Below are 19,622 nucleotides of genomic sequence, written 5' to 3'. Positions count from 1 at the left end.
GGGGGATTTGGGGGGAATAGCGTGATCCTCCCACGCGCGACGTCCCCCTGGTGACACTCCTCACTGTCAGGTGAAAAGAAGCGGCTTGCAACTCCACATGTATCGGAGGAGGCATGTGGTAGTCTGCAGCCCTCCCCGGATCGGCAGAGGGGGTGGAGTGGCGACCAGAAAATAGGATAATTGACCAAGTACAATTGGGGAGAAATCCAAAAAAAAAAAAAAATCATATTGACAACAGGTTGCAGAGATGTTACATGAAATATAATAAATGTAATTAAATCAAATAGAAATGCACATGCTGATGTAACTTATTGTTTTTACTCAGAGTTGCAGCTGTATTGGCATGTGTGGAGGACCTTACTGAGATGGCTCTGCAGTACAAACAGGACTTGGTCAGGCTACAAGAGAAACTTGCAGAAACACAGCAGGTGGTGCACCGTTATTTGTCAGTTGAAGTCGGTGTCATTTCATTACAGCTGTGGATGTTTGTGAAAAAACATTGGGGTTGAACAGTTGCAACATGTAAAAACAGCACTTCAGAATCAGAAACACTTTATTTGTCATTTCATTTCATGCACTTGCACACATGAAATGAAATTAAACATCATTTCCCACAGCAGTGCAACACAAAGACAAAAACACATATCCAAAAACTACAAGAACTACAAGAACACATATATCCAAACTAACACATCCCAGACAGTAGACACATTTGGGCCTAATCTGGGGCACTTTTGGTACTTACGGCTCAGTTACGGCACTGGCAACTGTTGTGTGGGCCAGACGTGGCCCAAATGTCACAAGGCGGGCCTGACTTGGGTTACGGCAAGTGTTGTGTGGGCCAGATGTGTCCCAAATGTCATGACCGGTGGCTGAGTTGAGGCAGTCACACTCACCCTGAGTCAACACTGTCATTCAAGGCCAAATGTGGCCCGTAAGATAACTGCAGATGTGGGCCATATTTGGGCCAACGATTCTTTGCTATCTGGGATATATCTAAACTAAATGAAAAAAAAAATCACTGTCCAGGAGAACGAACGCCAGCCAGGATGACTGTCTGAACTGCCGGTCTGCATGGGCTAGCAGTTAGCTTAGCCTGCCCCGCTTCCACGTCCTGTCAGACCGCCCTCGGTGTTTCCTCTTCGGGCACAGCTCCGGTCAGGGCCGTGGTCCTTGGGCCCACAGGACGCAGCAGATGAATTTCCCTCAGCCGGTCCAATGCCAGCTGTCCCAGCCAGACACCTTCGACACACCTCCCCACACTCCACACGACAACACTAAAACACAGTCAAGGCTAGGCGAGGCCGCCACCAGACCGCCCTCAGTGTTATCGGAACTGCCGGTCTGCATGGGCTAGCAGTTAGCTTAGCCTGCTATATGTGACAATATGCACTCTTGGCATCTATAAACCAAAGTATCTGAGGGGAATGGGTATTAAACAAAGTGGTTTTCTTTTTGTATTTAAAATTAGCAAATCACAAGAATAACATCTTTTTTCTCTCCCTAAATTTTGACAATATTTGATTGATGATCAATATTCAGAAAAGGCCTTTTTTCCATTGCGCAGTCCTAAAACACAGCAACCTTGCTGTGGGGTTTACATGGTGAATACCTGTGATGGTTCCGCCATGACGCGTGTTCCCCTCCTACTGCACCGCAGGGCGAGGAGGAGCTTCTCAGAACAGTGGCCGGGGAGAGGGTACTGCTGGAGGGGATCCGGCAGCGCTGTGTAAGAGAGGAGAGGAATCTATGCCAGCTGGAAGAGCAGCTTCATCAGGCACGACAGCGAATAAACTTTGAGGAGGTGAGATAAAAGTCATAAACACGCCACTGTCAGGCTTTGATGTTTTATTCATTTCTACAGATGAACACAATTAAAATTTGATGACATAAGGAACAGATGTATTTATGTTTATAGGGAGAGGGTCAAAAAGACACAAAGCAGGGCTTGTGGAGAGATGATGTTCTAAAGAAATCATAGTGACAAAATGCCAAGAGGTTTAGAATAACACCATCAGTGGAGAATAGGGAAAAAAAGGATAGACGGCAAAAAATAGGCTGTCAAAAAAATCGCCTGATTGGATTTTTTTTTTTAAATACGTTATGTTTATTGGCATTTACAATTTTAGTATATACAAGTCCCGTATTGAACAATTTTACACAGTAAACCTCCCAACCCCCTCCAGACATTCCCAGATCCATCCATCCATTATCCGAACCGCTTATCCTGCTCTCAGGGATGCTGGAAGCCTATCCCAGCAGTCATTGGGTGGCAGGCGGGGAGACACCCTGGACAGGCCGCCAGGCCATCACACAGGGCCGACACACACACATTCATACCTAGGGGCAATTTAGTACGGCCGATTCACCTGCACATGTCCTTTGGACTGTGGGAGGAAACCAACACAGACACAGGGAGAGCATGCAAACTTCACACACAGAATGACCTGGCACAACTTCCAAGGTTGGACTACCCCAGGGCTCGAACCCAGGACCTTCTTGCTGTGAGGTGACCGCGCTAACCACTGCACCACCGTGTCGCCCCATTCCCAGATCATCAAGGAGAAATACAGATTAAAGGAATAATGAAATTACACACAATTAAATCAAAGACAAAAAAGAAGTTCAAGAAAAATAAATAATCAGTATGGTTCAGCTATACACAAAGTCTCTCTCGGTTTACAATCAGTACTAGTTGGGCTGTTCCTGGCTCGAGTCAAGAGGCATCCCAGTCTGTTATTGTGGTTAAAGTGTCAAAGTAAGTCAGAAAAGGCATTCAGACTTTTTTGAACTTGTCCCTTTTACCCCTTAAGGTAAATTTGACCTTTTCCAACTTAAGATAAAACATAATATCCCTGATCCATCTGACATGGGATGGGGCTCTTGAGCTCTTCCAATTTGAGAGTATTAGGCACCAAGGTAGTAATGTAGTAAAGGCTGCCAATTTATACATGTTAGATGGCCAGTCACAGTCTTCTGGTAACATGGTAATTAAAAGATGTGGCTCAATGGTTGTACTGAAAATTTAACTTCAGTATTTAAATATTGGGTGGCATGGTGGCGCAGTGGTTAACATGGTCGCCTCACAGCAAGAAGGTCCTGGGTTCGAGCCCCAGGGTAGTCCAACCTTGGAGGTTGTCCTGGGTTATCCTCTGTGTGGAGTTTGCATGTTCTCCCCGTGTCTGCATGGGTTTCGTCCGGGTGCTCCGGTTTCCTCCCACAGTCCAAGACGTAGCTCAGGTGAATCGGCTATACTAAATTGCCCCTAGGTGTGAATGTATATGTGTGTGTCGGCCCTGTGATGTCCTGGCGGTCTGTCCACTATGTCCAGGGTGTCCATTGCAGCCGCTCAATGACTGCTGGGATAGGCTCCAGCATGCCCGCCACCCTGAGAGCAGGATAAGTGGTTTGGATAATGGATGGATGGATGGATTTAAATATTGCTGACCAAAATGTATGTCGCTCAGGGCATGTCCAGAACATATGCAACAAGGTAGGTAGTGCATGTTTACATCTGTCACAAGTGGGGTCGATGTTGATGTAAATATTGGCCAATTGGTAAGGTGGACATGGTGAACAATCTTAATCCTTAATCCTGATTGGATTTTGAAGTAAATCGTTTTCTTTATATTTCTTATGATGGTCAGATCTTGGCAGTTGCATTATGGCGAACTTTTGAATTGTTTGTGTAATGTTCCCATCAGGAGAGCACTCCATTTCTGTTAAGCCTCAAGACACTTGAGTATCTGAGTCCGTCAGACCTCGAGGAGGTACGCCATTACACAAAACCCCCAGAGGGAGTGGTGAAAATAATGGAGGCCGTTTGCCTGCTGTTTGATCGCCCACACAGCTGGGAAAGCGCTAAACAACTTCTTGCGAAATCTAACTTCTTCCAGGTGAGCTAGGAATTACTTTTTTATTTCAAAATAAAATACTCATCGATGTGTCATGTCTTTCTTTGCCATTTTTTTCCTCTGAAGAAATGTCATGCCAACACAGAAAATACATTGCATTACATCTAGACACAGCAATGTACAAAATAGTAGGGGATGCACTGAGTCACATCTTTTCAAGTTAACAACTCTTAAAGTCATGAGCACTTTCTGTCCAGCAGTGCACAGATTGCTTCATCTACAGGTTTCTGGTTGGGAGCTGTGGGACATAATGTCTCCTCTTTTCTCCAGGGGTTTGAGTTCTTTGACCGCCACAGGCTGACTGATGATCAACTGCAGCAGCTGGGCCAGATACTCGACAGTCCCCATTTCCAGCCAGAATCAGTGCGAGAGGTGAGCCGGGCCTGCGAGTCTCTGTGCCGCTGGGTGCGGGCCGTCTACCGGTGTGCCTGCATGGAGCGCCATTTAGCTCCTCAGGAGACCAGAAAGTGGTGCTTGAATGAGCTGGCTGCAGAGGTGCGTAGCCACCTGCGAATGGCCAGGCTGCAGGAGGAGGAGGTGTGCCAGCGTTTAGAGCAGAGGAAGCACCAGCTCCAGTTAGTCAGAAAGGAGGTGGAGGAGCTGCTCATGGAGCTGCGTAGAGCCGAGAGTCTGGAGAGACAGGCTGCTGCTGCTGTCACTGCAGTGGAGAGCAACATGGCAGACTGGAATGCTGCAGCTCAGGTAACATGGCCTCCACACACGTAACAGGTGGTCAAACCAGAAAGGATGTTTCTCCTCTGGGTGAGCCCCTTTCTGTGGTTGATGTGCATGTCCAGGAATTGTCAGCATGGTGAACAGCTGAGCTGCAGATTGACTCAAATTAGAAATGTGCTTATAACTATTGGTGGAATAACCAACTTCTATCGTCTCTATTATGTAAACACTGTTCACTTTATTTCTTACATTTTGGTCCATGTAAACAGATAGATATATAGATAGATAGATTGATAGATAGATGGATAGTTAGATACATACATACATAGTTGGAAATAAATGGCTAAATGAATGTTCAAATTCCAATCTTCATTTTTAGGAGGCGGAGTTGAATCAGCAAACCTTACCAGGTGATGCCCTTATCCTGGCTGCTATCATCTCCTACTTGGGCCCTTTTGGACCTGACATACGCACAGAGCTTATTAGCAAGTGGAGGAAGTTGTGTCTGACAGGAACCATCAGCATAGACCCTGAGGACCCCAGAACACCCCTATTCACAGAAACTGACCCCATAGCCCCTGGTCCCTCCCTCACAATTCCCATCCCTGTGACTGAAAAGCTTCATTTGGCCCTGGCTCGGGCAGTAGGTGTGGACCGGTGGCAGATTCAGGGGTTATCTGCCAGGCTGGTGGTGAAACTTATCCTGTGGGGCTACATGGGCCCTCATGCTCAGCACTGGCCTCTGCTGGCCAATGCCCAGCATCATGAAAAGATCAGCATTCTGAGCACACTCATGGGTGAGCCCATAGATTTAAATTACATCTCATCATTTGCATAAAGTTTTAGGTATTTAGCCCCCTTTTTAATTCTTATCCAGCTGGATTTACAGTGAGGGGGAAAAGCAGAATAAGCATGAATTACAAGGTTGTAATACATTGCAAGTAACGGAAGTAAGGAATGCAAAGGCCAACTTTAAAATGTCCAGACAATACACATGACTAACACATACTTTCATGTACCCTCCACTTGTCAGTCGGTTTGTAACTGTATGCATAAGTAGTTGTCTTATTTTTGAAGAGAATTGATCTAGACAAGATCTAGGTGATTATACATATGGACTGAAATGCATGAAAGCAACAAAATCTTGCCGCCTGTTTCTCTAGGAGAGCGTACCACGTTCGAGGTGCAGGCTGAGTGTGGAATGGTGATTTGTGCTGATGACCCAGAACTGCTCAACAAGTTGGACCAGGCAGCTAAGAAAGGTGTGAAAATATTACATTATTTTTTTCCATCCAGCCATCCATTATCCAAACCGCTTATCCTGCTCTCAGGGTTGTGAGATGCTGGGGCCTATCCCAGCAGTCATTGGGTGGCAGGCAAGGAGACTTTAGTTTTTTCCACATAACAAAATTCTATTCACACTAATCTAATACTACCATAGCTATTTTTTCATTGCTGTTCCTAGTGTGTCTCATTTAAACAGTCATTCTAGGGCCACAGAAGAAATATCAGGGTACCAAGCACCTGATGTTTGCACCTTTTACATTTACCATCCCTCCATTATCCAAGCCGCTTATCCCAATCGGGGTCATGGATGCTGGAGCCCATCCTAGTAGTCATTGGGCGGCAGGTGGGGAGACACCCCGGACAGGCTGCCAGCTCATTACAGGGCCGACACATTCGCACCTAGGGACAATTTAGTACGGCCGATTCACCTGACCTGCATGGGGGGAAACCGGAGCACCCAGAGGAAACCCACTCAGACACGGGGAGAACATGCCAACTCCACACAGAGGACGACCCGGGATGACCCCCAAGGTTGAACTACCCTGCGGCTCGAACCCAGGACCTTCTTACTGTGAGGCGTCCATGATAACCACTGCGCCACTGTGCCGCCCCAATAATATTTTCAACCAAACCCACCTTTTTCCTAATTCTGATGCAGGAATTTCTCCTTGACGTTTTGACAATTGCACCATCCATGGACAACACTTTGAACTGGTGTATTTCTCCCCCAATGGACTATGGCACCGGCCCGTCTGTATCTTCCAAGCTATATGCTTTAGCTGTTTGTGAATAAAGATTATGACTGCAGTTGGTTTCAGCTATCATTTCATAGCCAAGAAAGCACATCATGTCAAGTGCTTTGTGAAAGTGTAAGTAGTGGGGGATTCCAAATTAACTGGACATTTCTACAAATCAGTATCAGTCATGCTACGAGAGACCAACATATGTGCACTTTTTGCCATTTGTCACTCACAAAATTTCCACAATATGGGAACTTAAGCTCATTCTGGATAAAGTGACCATTGATAAAGAACTAACAGATAACTTTATCTTTTCTCAGTGGGTTTCCATCTACACACTCATCCTAACCTGTCTCTGTCATATTGACCCATTTCTGCAGGTTGCAGGGTACTGGTGACTCATGTGGAGTGTGCTGTCCCCAGCCCACAGTTCCTAGCCATGCTGATGCGTCACCCTGGAAGTCATCCTCCAGGGTTCAGCCTCTTCTTCAGCACCCACTTGCCCACTGGACTGCTTGGAAATGGTAAGGAGCGTTGCTCGAGGCATGCCTTTACATCTGTCTTGCAAGATTTGCCAGCTCTTTTTTCTCAAAGAGAAAGAGCAAGGTTAAGCATACGAATAGTGGAATTTCTATAACAACTGCATCTACTGTTAACTTGCTCCATGAAGATATATATTAAGGGGCTAGGATTAATCAGGTAATGCAACACTGTCGTCCAATAGATCCCCACCCAACTCACATTGTTTTTAGTTCCTCTGTAAACCAAACTGAAGCACATGTCGAGCATCTCCCCTGGTCTGAGTTGATACTGGCTATGTCAGCTTGTCGTATATTTGTGTCACCTATGATACTCAGAGGGCGGCACGGTGGTCCAGTGGTTAGCACGGTCGCCTCACAGCAAAAAGGTCCTGGGTTCGAGCCCCGGGGTAGTCAAACCTTGGGGGTCGTCCCGGGTCGTCCTCTGTGTGGAGTTTGCATGTTCTCCCCGTGTCTGTGTGGGTTTCCTCCGGGGGCTCTGGTTTCCTCCCACAGTCCAAAGACATGTAGGTCAGGTGACTCAGCCGCACTGATTTGTCCCTATGTATGAATGTGTGTGTGTGTGTGTGTGTGTGTGTGTGTGTGTGTGTGTGTGTGTGTGTGTGTGTGTGTGTGTGTGTGTGTGTGTGTGTGCGTGCGGGCGGGCCCTGTGATGGCCTGGCGGCCTGTCAAGGGTGTATCCCCACCTGCCGCCCAATGACTGCTGGGATAGGATCCAGCGATCCTGAGAGCAGGATAAGCGGTTTAGATATTGGATGGATGGATGTTAATCATACTAATTGACTGATGACTCAAAATGCAAATAAATTAAGATACTTTTCAAAAAGTAAGGGTGTGACGATTCACTGAGTCAAACCAATGCTCTGGGCCTAACGTTTTAGATGAGGTTACCTTGTTCAGTCAGCTTGTATTGGGCATAAATTGTGAGAGAATCATGGAAAAATTGATGTTGGCTTCAGTGTATCAGTAAAGCCAGATTTGATATGTTTCATTCATTTTTTTTACTATCTCATAATATCATTGCTGCTCCTTTAGTATTGTGTCCAAAGTTATCTCCTTTGGTGTGCTTGTCCCTCTCTCTGGCTGTCGGGGAAGTCACACACCCGTAACATGTTCTGTTGCAGCTCACTAAATAAGAAAAACAACTTTCTGCCTTCTTTCTATTTATTCCTCTCCATATTGCTTCAAGGATGACAACTCATGGTGAGGAAATGAACGATGCACCACCAAACACTATAGATCACAAGTGTGGGCTAACTTTGAGTTTTATAAAAGTTTTTATTTTCATGTTTTACTACCAACGAATAAGATTCCACATAAGATGTTAAAACCATCTCGCTCTCTCTCCCATTACCGGACTGAGTGGATGTACACCTATTTGGATTTCTTCTTGCAACCAGTCACAATTAGAATTAGAATGTAACCATTTGCACTATTGACTTGCACTGCATTGAATCACATCATATTACATTGTACTGTACTGGGAGTGGGCTGAATCAAATCACTTTAATGTTTTGGCTGTTTAAAATCTATTGACATAGATGCATCGGATCATTTATTGTGTGTCGAGATACAAATCGAAACAGCCTCCAAGGGTGAGATGCACACCCCTATCAAAAAGGTAGCTGGGGGCGTCCGGGTAGCGCGGCGGTCTATTGCGTTGCCTACCAACACGGGAATCGAATCCCTGTGTTACCTCCGGCTTGGTCGGGCGTCCCTACAGACACAATTGGCCGTGTCTGTGGGTGGGAAGCCGGATGTGGGTATGTGTCCTGGTTGCTGCATTAGCGCCTCCTCTGGTTGGTCGAGGCACCTGTTCGGGGGGGGGGACGGGACGGGGGGGGGAATAGTGTGATCTTCCCACACGCTACATCCCCCTGGCGAAACTCCTCACTGTCAGTTGAAAACAAGTGGCTGGCGACTCCACGTGTATCAGAAGAGGCATGTGGTAGTCTGCAGCCCTCCCCGGATCAGCAGAGGGGCTGGAGCAGCGACTTGGATAGTTCGGAAGAGTGGGGTAATGGCCAACTACAATTGGGGAGGAAAAACGTGGAAAATCCAAAAAAGGTAGCCGGTAACTTAAATGGTAACTTAAGTCCTTGGTTGACAAATTGGTAATGCTTCTCGAGTTGGCTCCTCTTATAATCTTGGAATTTAAATGTAATTTTTTAAACATATATTGTGTGTGTGAGTCTTCAGAAATGAACTCTTTTTTAATGCGTGTAACACTGTAATTGGCTGAACTGGCTGGGTAGCTACTGGAAAGCAGTGACCTTCTATGCCTTTGGCCCTGATCTCCCTCTCTAGAGATCCACCCCTCCATCCTGGCCGAGGTAAGGGTGGTTGATCTCTCTCTGAGCACAACAGAGATCCAGGAACTGATGCTGTCTCAGCTGCTGCAGTCTGTGTGTTCGGAGCTGCTGATTCAACACAATCTCCTTAAGAGTGACAAACGGACACTGCAGGCCGAACTGGTCAAAGTGAAGGTGATAGAATCTTTATCAAGTTTATTACCAAGGAAAACATGTTCCTGTTTGTCTATTGTTGCATGATATAGTGACGTAGAAAAAAAAAACTGGCATCAGAAATTATCTCCAACTACCAGCTGATACCAGATCATTTTCAGTTAGGCCTGTTTAGTCTGTCTTTTCAAACAGCCATTCTGGGAGGTAATCAATCCTCATTTGGATGTAGTCTACTATTTTAAAGACAAATTGGGCTATTTGGATAATGAAGGAAGTCCTTATCACTGGTATCAGAAGTTGCACTTAAATCCAGTAATGTTGATAGAGTGCTATCGCCAGCATTAGTGTCATTGACAACCGTGAGAAGATCTCACTCTTGGCTATTGCAGCTTCTGAGAGCCAGCGTGAAATTTAATGAATTTATTATTTTTCACTACTGCAGGATTTTTTTTTGACACAATTTATTTCTCTAGAATTTTAGATATAAAGGGGATGTGTGTAACTACTGAGAACTCATGGCTCAAGACAAGATTTTTTCATCTCAAAATAGCCGGGTACACAACCAGAAGACAGATAGCTATAGTAAACTAGGATTGGTAGCATCTAAAATGTCCCAAAGAAATAGTAATATTAAAACCTAATGCAGCCTATAGAGATAGAACCGACACTTCCTTATAATAATTAATGTATTGTATGTACTGTAGTAATGTAATATACTGTACTGTACATTGCTTTTCTCTTAGGTGTCTCTGGAGGACCTTGTCCTTCAGTCCTCCACTTTGCTGCTGCAGGACTCTACCTTACTTCCCCGTGTGGCTGCCTGTCAGAAAGCGTCTCAGAAGCTGCAAGAGGAGATCCAGCAGCTGAATGTGGATCTGGAGCATCATGAAGCCCTGCTGGCTTCACCACGAAGAGCAGCAGTGCTGGCAGCCTCCTTATACCAGGCCCTGCAGGAGGTTGCCCGTCTCTCCCCTGTCTACTTCTTCTCCCTGCATAGCTTCATTGTGACTGTGCGTGGGGCATTACCACTGAGGAGTGAGACAGATGTGTCTCACACCAGTGGACAGGTAACGGATGAAGTGATGTCGGAAATCATCCAGAGGATGGTAGACCACCTACTGGCCCAATACCGGCCTTGTCTTTTCCAGAGCCATGCCACCCTGCTGAAGCTGCTGGTGTCTGTGGCTCTGCTCCAGCACAACCACCTTTGCTCTGAGGGAGAGAGGGCCGCCTTTCTTAGGGGCCTCCAGGGCCTGGATCTCCAGCCAAGCAAAGCAGAATTCTCCTCCTCTTCTTCCACCACCTCACCACATGACACATCCCAAAACGCTGTGCCCAGCTGGATACCTGCTCCCATCCACCCAGAGCTCCTCTGTCTGGAGAGGATCCCAGCCTTCAGAGGGCTGATCACTTCGCTGGCTACCTCCCCCAGACACTGGCAGGAGTACTTGCACTCCCCGTCCTCTACCGTATTGGAGACTGTTCCTTGTCACTCTCATTCCCATTTGTCCTTGCTGCAGCGGGCCCTCCTCTGGAAGACCATGCTCCCTGACTGCCTATCAGGAGTAGCTGAGGTCATGGCCACCTGCCACCTGGGTCTTTCTGGAAGGATAGCACTGGATGAAGCCCCTCACACCGGCAACCCCAAAGCCCTCTCCCAGTTCATTGTCAAACATGAAGGGCCTGTCATCCTTACATTGCCTGATCCAGGCAAAGAGAAATGGGCAAGCATCGAGCCTGTTCAGTTACTGAAACAACTTGCCTGTTGTCAAGAGGACTTGACACAGGTGACATATCATTGTTGATCCATTGTTTTGCTTTAACTTTTGCACATCCAGAAATCGTTAGATATTTTCTAATATGCTGTTTTCTAGGTTCAGGTGAAAGTCATTTCATTTGGGGCGAGGTGTGAGATGGAGGTCATCCACACAGCACTGGATAAAGCTGTTAATGATGGCCAATGGTTGGTCTTTAACAACTGTCACCTGTTGGATCACTGGGATGACAAAATGGTGCACCGTCTCAATCAGCTGACGTGCCACAACAAAGGTGCAGTCACAACAAACTAATTTGTATTACTCAATATAGACTCAATCATACATTAAAATAATGGTATTTTCAATAGGTCATTCATGTAACTCCCTTAAAGAGTATTGGTTAGTTGGTAACCATCAATAGCCTAATTAAAACAGCCTAATAGCCTAATTAGCCTAATAAACAACATTATATCACATTATAACAGGGTTTCCGTGAGTCTTTAAAAAGTCTTAAAACCTCTTAAATTCAATTATGTGAATTCTAGGTCTAAAAAGGTCTTAATACGATTTTAATATGTCTTCGAAAATGACTGGATGATGATGTTCATTCTACAATGTTGCGATAACTTCAACATGCAAATAATCAATAGTTCAATTTAATTTTTTTTTTCTTGTTTGGCGAACGGAGCCACAATCTTTGCAGCCAGTCAGAATTTAGTCGCACACACTCATCAAGCACGTACTAGCTAGCATGCCATCGGGTATGTAGGCCACTTGATTGTTTAAGTCGACTTCGGTCTCTGCTGTGGCAGGTATCACAGGGAAGTTTCACTTCAAAAACACCAAGATGGAGAACAGCAGGTTTAGTACATGGTTGAAGACAATTGAGGGGAATGAATATAAAGCCTTCTGCTGTAGTTGCAAGAAAATGCTCAAATTAGGCACACTGGGAATAAATTACATTATAAATAATTATAATAAATAATTTGTTATATGGGCGGCACAGTGGCGCAGTGGTTAGCGCGGTCTTTTCACAGCAAGAAGGTCCTGGGGTTCGAGCCCCGAGGTAGTCGAACCTTGGGGGGCATCCTGGGTCGTCCTCTGTGTGGAGTTTGCGTGTTCTCCCCGTGTCTGCATGGGTTTCTTCCAGGTGCTCTGGTTTCCTCCCACAGTCCAAAGACATGCAGGTCAGGTGACTCGGCCGTACTAAATTGCCCCTAGGTGTGAATGTGTGTATGTGTATATAGGTCGGCCCTGTGTGATGGCCTGGCGGCCTGTCCAGGGTGTCTCCCCACCTGCTGCCCAATGACTGCTGGGATAGGCTCCAGCATCCCTGCGACCCTGAGAGCAGGATAAGCAGTTTGGATAATGGATGGAATATATTATATGGGCGGCACAGTGGCGCAGTGGTTAGCGTGGTTGCCTCACAGCAAGAAGGTCCTGGGTTTGAACCCCGGGGTAGTCCAACCTTGGGGGTCATCCCAGGTCATCCTCTGTGTGGCGTTTGCATGTTCTCCCCATGTCTGCGTGGGTTTCCTCCCACAGTCCAAAGACACGTAGGTCAGGTGAATCGGCCGCACTAAATTGTCCCATAGGTGTGAATGTGTGTGTGTGTGGGCCCTGTGATGGACTGGCGGCCTGTCCAGGGTGTCTCCCCGCCTGCTGCCCAGTGACTGCTGTGACTGGCTCCAGCATCCCGCGACCCAAATTCGGATAAGCGGCTTGGATAATGGAATGGAATATATTCTGTTATTATTATTATTATTATTATTATTATTATTATTATACATTACAATTATGTTACATTGCAATGAGTGTTAGTAAATAATTCTGTGATCTATTTTGATATATACCGATTTTCCTTCATATTCTCCTTGCTTTTGCCATTATGGCCATGAAATAGGTATTAAATTACATTCTAAGTGGTATTAACAAGGTCTTAAAAAGTCTTAAATTTAACTTGTTGAAACCTGCAGAAACCCTGCATAAGTAATGAGATTCAATCATATAGTACCTCTCTTCTTGTATCCCTGAAATAAGTATTCAGTCTATCTGTCTCTGTCTGTGTCTATCTGTTTCTCTGCCTGTCTGTCTGTCTAGGCGGCAGAACAGATAAAGAGTCCAGTGAGGACCAGGACGTTTCTACAGACGATACATGCACAGGCAGCCTTGTTCACCCGTGCTTCCGCCTGTGGTTTATCACTAGAGAACAAAACCCACACCACATACCTGGTAGGGCAGCATGCCACTCCAGGAAATATACCTATCCATTTCAACCAGTGTAGCTTTAATCTCAGGGATGAACTGGTATCACTTTTTTCTCTCCTGCAGCAACTGTGCGAATATATGCCCTGCACCTGGTCTGCGACTCCCCCTGGGATTTGAAGGAGGCGCTGAGTTGCTCCCTGCGTCAAGTGATGTCCACGGCTCAGTCTGATTCACAGTCTGGCGTCACAGGGAGCCCCAATGAGCTCCTCTTGCGCTGTGCCATTCTGCACTCTGTCTTAGTACAAAGACACAACTACAAGTACCAAGGCCAGGGGAATGTCTATCACTGGTGAGTCTGTGCTCAGACATACAGCTGTTGTCTACCATGTCATACATTAATGTCAACAACTCCACTTGATGGAACCTCCTTTTGCTGCAGTGTTGAAATATATAAACTAGGAAGGTTTTACTAATGTATCTGCATATGACACATCCGTATTGGGAAAAAACAACATCTCTATATTCCCCGGAGTGGCATGCAGTATCATATTTCTGTACTGGTTAACTCATCTCCAGAAAGGTTACTAAACACATGCCGACTAAAATCCTGATGGCTAATAAGCTGAATGATATATATTCATAAGCTTTATCATCTTGTGAGCAATCATTTTGTTATGAAGTGCCACTGATTTTACAGCAAAACCTTTTGATTGTGTGTGTTGCTTGTTGCTGTGTCGAAGGACCCAGTTAGACCTCTTGGCTTTGGTGGACGCACACTTCCGCATCGCTCGTCTCTGTAAGAACAACATTCAGGCTCTGGAGTACATAGCAGGTAAGGCTACATGCTGAAATGAAAACAATATGAAAAGTTCCTGTTAGCTCCTTTCCCTTTTCGTCCCGACTTTATCTTACGTTTCCTTTGCAGTGAATTTGGTGTATGGCGGCCATGTTTCAGACTCTGCTGACCTGGAGGTGGTGAAAAGTGTTGCAGGGGTCTGCCTTAATGAAGGGACCTCCCTCTCGGGCAGTGGGCCACGTGTCCTTGCTAATATCATCAGTGTTCTCGGCCACCTTGGTACTCAAATATGTTCATTCTTCTAAAAAGTAGTGCTCATCTTACAGGTTTGTTGATCATGTAGTGATCTGTAGACAGGACAATGACAGCTCCCATGATTTTACATGAACATTTCAAATATTGAGCTGATGCTCTCATCAGCAAATGGCAAAGCAGTAGAATGAACTTAAATTGTTTCAACACCAACATTTAAAGAGAGCGCCAGCATGTGCCTAGCTATGACATACGTCATTGTCTAGCTATGATGTAGTATGTCATAGCTATATCAGTGGCTATGCCATTGTCATTGTATTGTGTCATGTCTTCAGATGCGTCATATACATCAAGGATGCTGCATGGCCTGGAGCACCGCGTTCAAGACTTGGCCAACATCACGGACTCCTTGGTGTTGGGCTTCAGTGCCCATCTGGCAGCAGAGATGGTGAAGATCAAAAGCAAAAACTTAAACGTCCTGCTCCGGGATTCTCAGTCGCCTCTGCGAAGAGCTGTAACTCCCTATCAGGATCAGAACCACATTGGCATGCTGCCGGACTACAGCCAGGCCAGAATCAGACTTGAAGCTCTCAAGAGAAAATTAGCACACGGGGGTGATGGTGTGACTGAGAGCGGTCCCCTATGTGACTTTCTCCTGTCTGAGTGGGATGGTCTCCGAGGTCTGGTTTCCCTGCTTCTGTCACAGCTCCAGGTGCCCTTTCAGCACAGGCTGTCCTCCCCCTCCTGCCTTTTCAAAGTCGCCAACCTGCCACGCTTGGAGAGGAGAGCAGAGCTGCTCAAAGCTTATCTTTGGGGCGACGCCCCCAGAGACCCACCTGCTACTTACCATCTATCCGCCTTCAGTAACGCCAAAGGCTTTCTGGTGGCTGTAATGAGAGAGGCTGCCCAAACGAAACAAAGAGATATCAGTAATGTTGCCCTACATTTCCAGGTAAAAGAAACTCTAGGTGTAACGTAAACACCAACTATCAGCCAAATTCTGTTACTTTATTGTTTACAGGTGGTCAGGTTTGTTACCAGTTGTTACGCTGGGTTTGATTTTTGAAATCACCGACCACTGTGGCCAGTGGATTAAAAGAAGAAAGTTCGAGAAACACTTTCGAAGATGCCCATCTCTATAATGCATTACAATTAGAGTTTTAAGACTTTACAATCATAAAACATTATATCTACTACTACTACTACTACTACTACTGCTACTGCTACTTTCGGCTGCTTCTGTTAGGGGTCGCCACAGCGGATCATCTGTTTCCATCTCTTCCTGTCCTCTGCCTCTTCCTCTGTCACACCAGCCACCTGCATGTCCTCCCTCACCACATCCATAAACCTCCTCTTTGGCCTTCCTCTTTTCCTCTTCCCTGGCAGCTCCATATTCAGCATCCTTCTCCCAATATACCCAGCATTTCTCCTCCACAAATGTCCACGCCATCTCAATCTCGCCTCTCTTGCTTTGTCTCCAAACCGTCAACCATAAAACATTATATAATCATATATGATGGCCTGGCGGCCTGTCCAGGGTGTCTCCCCACCTGCCGCCCAATGTCTGCTGGGATAGGCTTCCGCATCCCCACGACCCTGAGACCAGGATAAGCAGTTTGGCTAATGGATGGATGGATATAATCACCATACATTATAAATATGATTGTGTATAGGTAAATATAACACTTAATAATGATATTAATGATAATTTATACATACAATACATAATAATGGAGTATGATAAATTATTACAGGCTAGGATTATAGTGTATTACAGTGTTCATGGGAGAGATGTATTATAAACATTGTATATTGAGCTACATAAGCAAGCGAGCAAGCAACATTTTATTTATATAGCACTTTTAAAAAAACATACAGTTACAAAGTGCTTAATTAGTGATTATAATGTATTATGACATAACTGTCATAATACATTATAATCTCTGAAATGTTGCTTTATGTGTAAAATGAATACATGCCACTGATAATGCATTATAATCACAAGTATGATGCATTGGCGGCTGGTGCTAAAAGATTTTGGGGGGGGGGGCAATGTACCTTGGCGCAGCACACCTGACAGCTGCTTTAATGTCCACACAGTAACAGAGTTATTAAGAAGGACCATGTAGCCTATAGATTTTATCAGGGTTCGTAGACGGTGGGTGATTGACAGTCAAGACGAGGCGTGTTGGTGGGTGTGAACATGATTGACAGCCACGAGAATTGTCCAATCACATTAGATCAAAAAAGATTAAAACAATACCAATTCACTGCCAATAAAAGTGGGAGTGTCTGGGCCCATGGAAAACCTGAAGAAACCAATCAGACAGCAGCCTCAGGTCACCTGCTCGCCACAAGTTTGAGGGCTTACATATGGTATGGTTTGGCCGGTGTCCCTCACCCAGGAAGTATATGTATTCAGACAGGAATCAACCAAATACCATTTGAACCAATATTTAATGCCGCTGACAGGCGCTCACAGACTGAAAAACACTTTTATTTCATCATTATTTGCATCATACAACTAAATTATATTTAACATGTTTCAGTAGATTTTCATCTCTTGATGTTTGAAGGGGATGGTGCCCCAGCACCCCGTACTGGCCAGCCGCCACTGGAATTATGTTTTATGTGTGGGATTATTTGTCAGGTTAGGGTTGTCATAATGCATTATAGCTGTTGGTATGATGTATTGTGATGATATACTAAGCAACTGCCAGTGATTTGACTGCTTTAAGTAAAGTCTTGAAATGTCAGATATAAGTATTTATAAAGATTATTAGCAGTCTTCAAATCATAGAGTAGTTATCTGCTTACAGTAAAGTGAAACTCTTTGTCATTGTCAAGGACAAGAAAAACTCAAAGCACTTTTAATGCCTCATCTAAAACAGCATCATATTAACTGAGAGGCACTAAAACATCTTTGAGAAAGCAGTACCTTGTTTTTCCCAAAGCCTACCTTGTTAATATTCCTGTTAAAGGTTACTAGGATAATTCAAGATATAGAGAAAAGAGCAAACAGAAAGAGCCCTGTTGATATTTGTATAAAAGAAATACGATAATGTAGAGCCCCAACTAATTGACACGGGGGAGGAAAACCAGATCCATGCACTATGAAATATTAATTATAGAGGCACGTGTGCTCCATTTAGCCTCTTCACAACAAGAAAAGGTGAAAAGCAGTCATAATGAATTCTCCAACAGAATAACTTCTACTGGCATTTATGTTGCTGATTATCCACAATTTTCATAATGTATCCACCCACCGGCATTATGATACACTATAATCCCAGCCTGTAATTATAACGTGTTATGATACATTGTATTCTAAATCATTATGAAAATTCTTTATAAGATATTATGATTATTGTTATGAAATATTATACCCTCATTTCATTAGGGAGCGCATTAGACACCAGGGTGTCTGGGCCCGGCCTTAGAGATAGGGTGAGGAGCTCGGACATCCGGAGGGAGCTCGGAGTAGAGCTGCTGCTCCTTCATGTCGAAAGGAGCCAGTTGAGGTTGTCCAGGCATCTGATTAGGATGCCTCCTGGGCGCCTTCCTTTGGAGGTTTTCCGGGCACGGCCAACCGGGGTAGACTCAGAACTCGCTGGAGGGACTACATGTCCAATCTGGCCTGGGAACACCTTGGGATCCCCCAGGAGGAGCTGGAGGGTGTTGCTGGGGAGAGGGACGTCTGGAGTGCCCTACTTAGCTTGCTGCCACCGTGACCCGACCCCGGAGAAGCGGCTGAAGATGAATGAATGAAAAATTAATATTATATCCTGGTGGCACAGTGGTTAACGCAGTCGCCTCACAGCAAGAAGGTCCTGGGTTCGAGCCCCGGGGTAGTCCAAGCTTGGGGTCCTCTGTGTGGAGTTTGCATGTTCGCCCCGTGTCTGCGTGGGTTTCCTCCGGGTGCTCCCGCTCCGCTTTCCTCCCACAGTCCAAAGATATGAATGTGTGTGTGTGTGTGTGTGTGTGTGTGTGTGTGTGTGTGTGGGCCCTGTGATGGCCTGGCGGCCTGTCCAGGGTGTCTCCCCGCCTGCTGCCCAATGACTGCTGGGATAGGCTCCAGCATCCCTGAGAGCAGGATAAGTGGTTTGGATAATGGATGGATGGATATTATACCCACCAATTCACAGTTATAACTGTAATTGTAATGTAGTTATAGTTAGGATTATAATGCATTGTTATGCACATTGCACAGTGTTATGACTATCATGCGTTATAAGGATGGGAATCATAGAAAGTGTTCGCAAAGTTAGTTTCCTGCCTTGAGTCCTGCCTGCTTCCCTACCTGCTGTCAGAACCAGTGAAAGCTAACACAGGGCTTTCTCTCTTATTCCCAGGTCCTGAGTGTTTCTCCACCCCTGCTCTCTTCTACCCCGGGCGGGGTGTATTTGTGTGGCCTGGAGCTGAGAGGAGCATTGTGGGATACACAGCTGGGTGCCCTGCAGGACACTCTGTCTCCCCAGCCATGCTTACTTCCTCTGCTACACGTCACGGCTGGAGCTAGTAGCACAGACACCGTCCGGCATCCCCTCCCATGTGACGCCTCACAGTCGAACAACTCCAACCCTGTCCCAAACTCCAACCCAAATGCTCCTCCATCTAATGCCGCTGGCCTGCCAGTGTTCCACTGTCCTCTCTGTCTGGACGGAGGGGGCGAGAGTGGAGACTGGGGGCTGGGGGACAGTAACGTCATCACCAGGATTCCTCTTTTAGCTAAGCTGAATCCTGTGCTGTGTAGTCTTAGACGGGTGAGGATAGTCAGCACCCTCTGACTGTCCACGTCTTGCTGTCATACACCTGACTGAACCTCACAGGCGCCCTTCTTCTTCATCTGTGGTTCTTCCTCACTAAATTAGATCTATGAGAGCGAGTCATTACTCCCTTTGTATAAAACATTTGATAAAATGTTGGTCTTGTACAAATCTTTCTCTTGATTTGAGATGATGTGACAGTTTATCAACTTCTTCATACAAA

At 45.6% G+C, this 19,622-nt stretch overlaps 1 protein-coding gene across 1 annotated transcript in view; it reads left to right on the top strand.

The window, feature by feature from the left end:
• The window catches only part of LOC130131922 (dynein heavy chain domain-containing protein 1), an 81,813-nt gene extending 62,393 nt beyond the window's left edge, over nt 1-19,420 (top strand). Inside the window, exons 32-47 of the mRNA XM_056301648.1 lie at nt 326-428; nt 1,661-1,804; nt 3,708-3,896; nt 4,185-4,616; nt 4,969-5,386; nt 5,753-5,851; nt 6,997-7,140; nt 9,463-9,641; nt 10,364-11,407; nt 11,495-11,669; nt 13,478-13,609; nt 13,709-13,934; nt 14,326-14,417; nt 14,511-14,660; nt 14,969-15,585; nt 18,986-19,420. Coding sequence (XP_056157623.1) covers nt 326-428; nt 1,661-1,804; nt 3,708-3,896; nt 4,185-4,616; nt 4,969-5,386; nt 5,753-5,851; nt 6,997-7,140; nt 9,463-9,641; nt 10,364-11,407; nt 11,495-11,669; nt 13,478-13,609; nt 13,709-13,934; nt 14,326-14,417; nt 14,511-14,660; nt 14,969-15,585; nt 18,986-19,420 — 4,579 coding nt within the window. The remainder of the gene's footprint in view (nt 1-325; nt 429-1,660; nt 1,805-3,707; nt 3,897-4,184; nt 4,617-4,968; nt 5,387-5,752; nt 5,852-6,996; nt 7,141-9,462; nt 9,642-10,363; nt 11,408-11,494; nt 11,670-13,477; nt 13,610-13,708; nt 13,935-14,325; nt 14,418-14,510; nt 14,661-14,968; nt 15,586-18,985) is intronic.
• Nucleotides 19,421-19,622: the final 202 nt, after the last annotated feature.

Source organism: Lampris incognitus, assembly GCF_029633865.1.
Source record: "Lampris incognitus isolate fLamInc1 chromosome 5 unlocalized genomic scaffold, fLamInc1.hap2 SUPER_5_unloc_2, whole genome shotgun sequence".
NCBI classification, from domain to species: Eukaryota; Metazoa; Chordata; class Actinopteri; order Lampriformes; family Lampridae; genus Lampris; species Lampris incognitus.
The sequence above is the reverse complement of the archived record's forward strand: the minus strand, read 5'-3'. Positions and strand labels throughout refer to the sequence as shown.